Source organism: Amblyomma americanum, chromosome 6 (assembly GCF_052857255.1).
Source record: "Amblyomma americanum isolate KBUSLIRL-KWMA chromosome 6, ASM5285725v1, whole genome shotgun sequence".
NCBI classification, from domain to species: Eukaryota; Metazoa; Arthropoda; class Arachnida; order Ixodida; family Ixodidae; genus Amblyomma; species Amblyomma americanum.
The window spans coordinates 200,386,647-200,391,283 of NC_135502.1; the positions used below are offsets into that span (position 1 = coordinate 200,386,647).

General features: G+C 42.8%; 1 protein-coding gene across 1 annotated transcript; it reads right to left on the reverse strand.

The window, feature by feature from the left end:
• Window positions 1-392: 392 nt before the first annotated feature.
• LOC144095695 (uncharacterized) lies at window positions 393-4,318 on the reverse strand. Its single transcript, XM_077629354.1, has 4 exons — window positions 4,079-4,318; window positions 3,221-3,314; window positions 2,610-2,685; window positions 393-554 (listed from the first exon to the last, which is right to left on the reverse strand). The coding sequence occupies exons 1-4, from the start codon at window positions 4,092-4,094 to the stop codon at window positions 393-395; spliced, it is 348 nt and encodes a 115-aa protein (XP_077485480.1). The 5' UTR covers window positions 4,095-4,318.
• Window positions 4,319-4,637: the final 319 nt, after the last annotated feature.

Genomic DNA, 4,637 nt, shown 5'->3' on the forward strand with positions numbered 1-4,637 from the left:
GCCATAAACCTGCCCCACATGCAAAAGCTTGCACTTCAGGCCAATGCAGAAATAAGATCAGATTACTTCCCAAACTGCATGACACTGCCATGCAAAGTAAAGATTGTGACAGGCAATTAAGGAGCAACAAAAAAGCGAACTGTAGGTTGCAGCCAATCTCATGCAGACAAGCTACAAGGTCAGGCGAACATAGACGTGAAAGAAATTTGAAAAAAAGCCACAACAAGCACATAATAATTTTTAAGGTTTTCACAGCCCTTTAAATGGCAAATACTTTCCTGAAAAACATAACAGAAGCGGCAATTTTTTTTCGGCAATCAATTTTTTTTCATGTACTTCTTTATTTTTGAAACATGGGCGGGCATAGAGTAGTCAGATTAGTGCATGCGTTCCTAAGCAATGCCATGCCAAAAACTGTACTTACAGAAAAAGCTTGCCTTACTGAGTGAATACCACTGGCCATCCACTAATTTCCCAGCCTGCTCCATGTGCCTGGCACAAATCACACGCAACTTGGTGGCTTGCACAACTTCCATGCAACTCTTGGTCTTTAGCTGGAAAAAAATTGAGGGATCAGTGAGATATCAAATTTTACATGCATTGCTTTGTTTCAATGACCGACTAAGAAAGAAACAGCGTTTTCTGTGAGCGCAACTATTTTTTCACACTGGCTTTCTACAGTAAACCACGTTTATCGCGACCTAATTCACACTGACTTGCTGCACGGCCCCAGCACTACTGTGTATAGCTCTATGGTTTCAAATGCTTGTTAGCTCTGAGCCCTTGGGCTCGCACTCGTTAATGCAGAAAACCACGGAAAGGGCAACCAGAGCTTCGAGCTTTAAGCCATAGGTATTCAGAAGCTCAGTGGTCTGTGGGAGAACTTTTGGCTGGGTGACACAGCAGCAAATGCTGCTCCAGCTACTTTCACTCCATTGCAAAAAAACTCGCACAGCAGAGACCTGTCCTCCATTTTGCATTGCAGAAACGATCACTGAAATTCAAAGCATGCATACTAAATGCACACCTACCTTCCAACACAGCTTCATAATAATGGGTATAATTATTGGAATTAAATACCAGTCAGTACATGTAGTTTTCAGTTTATCCAAAAATTATAGGCAACCGACAAACAATAAACATTAAAAGAGAAATAAAATAACCAGAATTGTTTAAAAAATCTGTCAGAAGAATTATGTGGCATCCACTACACTCCAGCAGTTCTTCGGTTTTGTGCACCGACAAACCACACTTTCTTACAGGCACATTTGCACAGAAATTGCGTTGAACCTGTTCTTTAAGAATCTTTACTGGTGCAACAGTAGGGAGAAACCAGGTTTTACTCAAGAACGAAGGGCCCTATACATTGCATCACAAGCCCAGATGGTGCACTTGAGTCGCCTCTTATGCTTATGCAAGAAACAGGAACAGAGATATCTTGACTAAATCAAAAAGAGGAAGTGCAATGCATGTGTAATGCAGAGAAGATATAAGCAATACCACACTAAAACACTGGGAGGATTCCAAGAGTAGGTGAATGCATGAATGGGTGGCAATCAGATGGCTAAATGAGATTAGGAAATTTGAGGCAAAAGGGTGGTAGCATGTGGCACAGGACACAGTTACCTAAAATTAACTAGAGAACCATTGTTGTGCACTAATTTTAACAGCACATTCACACGACAGACAAAATCACTAACTCCAGGAACGGACTGCGCATCATGCAACTCAATGTCAATCACCATTGCAAATGGCACCAGCACCGCAGACTGCACATGAGGAAAAGTACATATTTTTGCTCTCAACTTTGAGCAGCAGTCAGCTGCACATTTAAGAGCAAAGCTCTAAAGTACGGCAACATTGGCACTTTGTTTTACTGACATCAGGGTGCTTGTGAGCGTGCAAGTCCCATGTTTGTTTTGCACCAAATGTGTTAATTGCGAGGTATGTTTAACTAAAGAGGGGCATCTAACATGCGCATCAGCTCTTCATTACTTCCCTTCTATATCCCTCCCTTATATCACGGTTCAAGTGTCCACCAAAATGTGAGACAGTTACTGCTACATTTCCTTGAATTTTCCTTCAACTAATTTTAAATTTTTCAAGTATACAGCTTTAAGAAGGTAGAGGTACAAACTGTGCAGTATAACCATATGCTATGGCAATAAACCAGCAATAAATCTGTGCTGACACCAGCTTGCCCAGTGCATTGCAAGGATGCTATGCCATACAAGGATTGGTGCCATCGTGCAATGTTACATTACTGACTGACAATTTGGTCTCTGTATCAGAAATACTGGTAAACCATCATTGTAGAGCACAATGTTTTTAAAGGGATAAATGAACATAAAGGTCCTTTTCGAGGACACATATGCATACCAGGCAACAGGTGTGCAATGTCAAAGCACGTTTATGTTAGCAGCTGCATCAAGAGCTACATCAGCGACTATATTTTGTACAAGTCTACAGTTCCGGTAATTATAAGCTCAGGTACTGCTGTGAAGTGCATGTAGAATTTTATGCATTTCTAAACCTAGCTGCAAGCCTATATTGAAAATATTTTTCTAAATAGGCAGCTAAGATTTGCATCACTGAAAAAGAATAACTACCATGAACGGATCAGGAGGGATGACGCAGCCGAAGGCAGGAAGCACGCATGGCCCAATAGATGCTGGCCGCTGGCAACTGCAAATAAATACATCCAGAGCAACAGCTCTCAGTGGCTGTAGCCATGTCATGAATGACAAGAGAGGAAATCGTCTACTGCTTTAAAGACTAAACTTAGACGTTATATAAGTAAATAAAAAAACCAATGAGCTAGCCCATGACAAAACAAATGAACAGATTTTATGTAATGCACCCATATACATTCTTTGAGAAGAGTCACAATGACTGTTATAACCACACTGAAAGATGAGCTGGCTGAAATACCGCACACCAATTTGAATATAGAATGTGCAGGTTTTCATTAATTCCTATCATGGTGCCTTGCACCAATGTCTAGGTATTAAATTGAAGGTTGCAACCAGTCTGCCTTGGTTAAATGAGAAGCGAGAATGGAAAAAAGCATGCCTTCACTTGCAAGAAGCTTGATATCTCACAGCACAGCTTAGCATCATAGAAAAATTGCTAGCGCATTTAACAAATCTGCATACAATTAAAAGCTGCACAAATTTGTCGACTGGCAATGTAAGTAAGGGCAAGAGAAACAAAAAAATACCAAAGAACACTCGTGAGTGCGGCGAAGGGAGGTCTGTGGGTAGGATCCCGTGCCTGGGAAGAGTTCCGAGCTCGGAGAATCGCCGGCACCACAGCTGATGGCACGCAACCAAGAATAAATAACAAAGCGAAAATAAGTAACAAAAAAAACATCGACAATGGCGAACGACTTGAATGCGGGCCGCAAAAGCGAGGGATTATAGCAAAAAGGTAGAAATCATAAATAATTGTGCAGTTGCATCTCCGACAGCTCGCAGTGCTCAGAACGAGAGGAAGCATCAACGTTTACAGCTCAGGAGACGCAAGATTGATCTAACTTTGACATAACACTTCCTCAAATCCTGTGCCACTGGGGAAGCACAGACAAGTTTACAAATGAGAAGGCGATGAATATGAACTAGCCTTTCGCATGCGATCACTGTCTCAGAATTTAGTAAGACGCATATTAAGGCACAAGCACTAATCCGATGAGTACTAACCCTGAGCAAAATAGTGCGGTGTCTGATCGCAGCTGGCCTAGCGCGAGCGCTCCGCCGCGCGGCACTTCACGCTCATCGTCTTCTACGCAATGCAAATCCATGCTTTTCCACCGAGTGTCGAAGCGCTAGCAAGCGAAAAGCGTAACTCTGTTGTGATATCTGGTGCCATTTTTATTTACCACGGCACGCGAGTACTAAATGCACATAAAGACAATGAGAACAACACTTATCATGCAGGATATAGGCCCTGCTTTTTTGGCGCCGCATTATAGCCGCGGCAACCGCGGGCGGACTGCCTCCACTCACATCCCTGTATAGCCGCATACAAATAGCGCGTGTGAATACAGATCATTAGCAAGGAAACGCAGAGCGGGACTCACCGGCCATGCGATTCATCCAAGCTTAGTAAAACGGCGCAGAAGTCTTCGTTCCCTTTACAGATGACAAGACGTCGCAGCGCTGTCTTTCTTCATGGCTTACCCGTTGAAACTCGCCAATGCTGACAGGCCGAAATCCTGGTCGTTGGCTTCCAAAACACACTCCTGCTCACCTTCCTATTGAATGAGTTCTTCACACGTGTCCGCCGTACAAGTACTCAAGCAATGCCTCAAAGAGGCAAATAATACAAAGCACGACGCGTCGGTTGCGCTGCAATGGCGCCGACGGCCGCGCTTTCGTGTCGGTGAAAAAATGAAACCGACAAAAAAATTTGTTTTTAAACCATTAGTATTTATATTGTCTTCACAACAAAGACACTGCATTTATTTTAAATTATTTTTAGATTATTTAAGAATACTAAAGCACTTTCAGTTACTTTTTCTGGCATGTCGTTTGTAGAAGCTGCGATCCTGTGATCCCCTGAAGCTACCCGGATGCCCTACCAGACGACGGAGCAGACGACAGAGCAGACGACGGTGTTGACAGAATGCAATTTCGTTT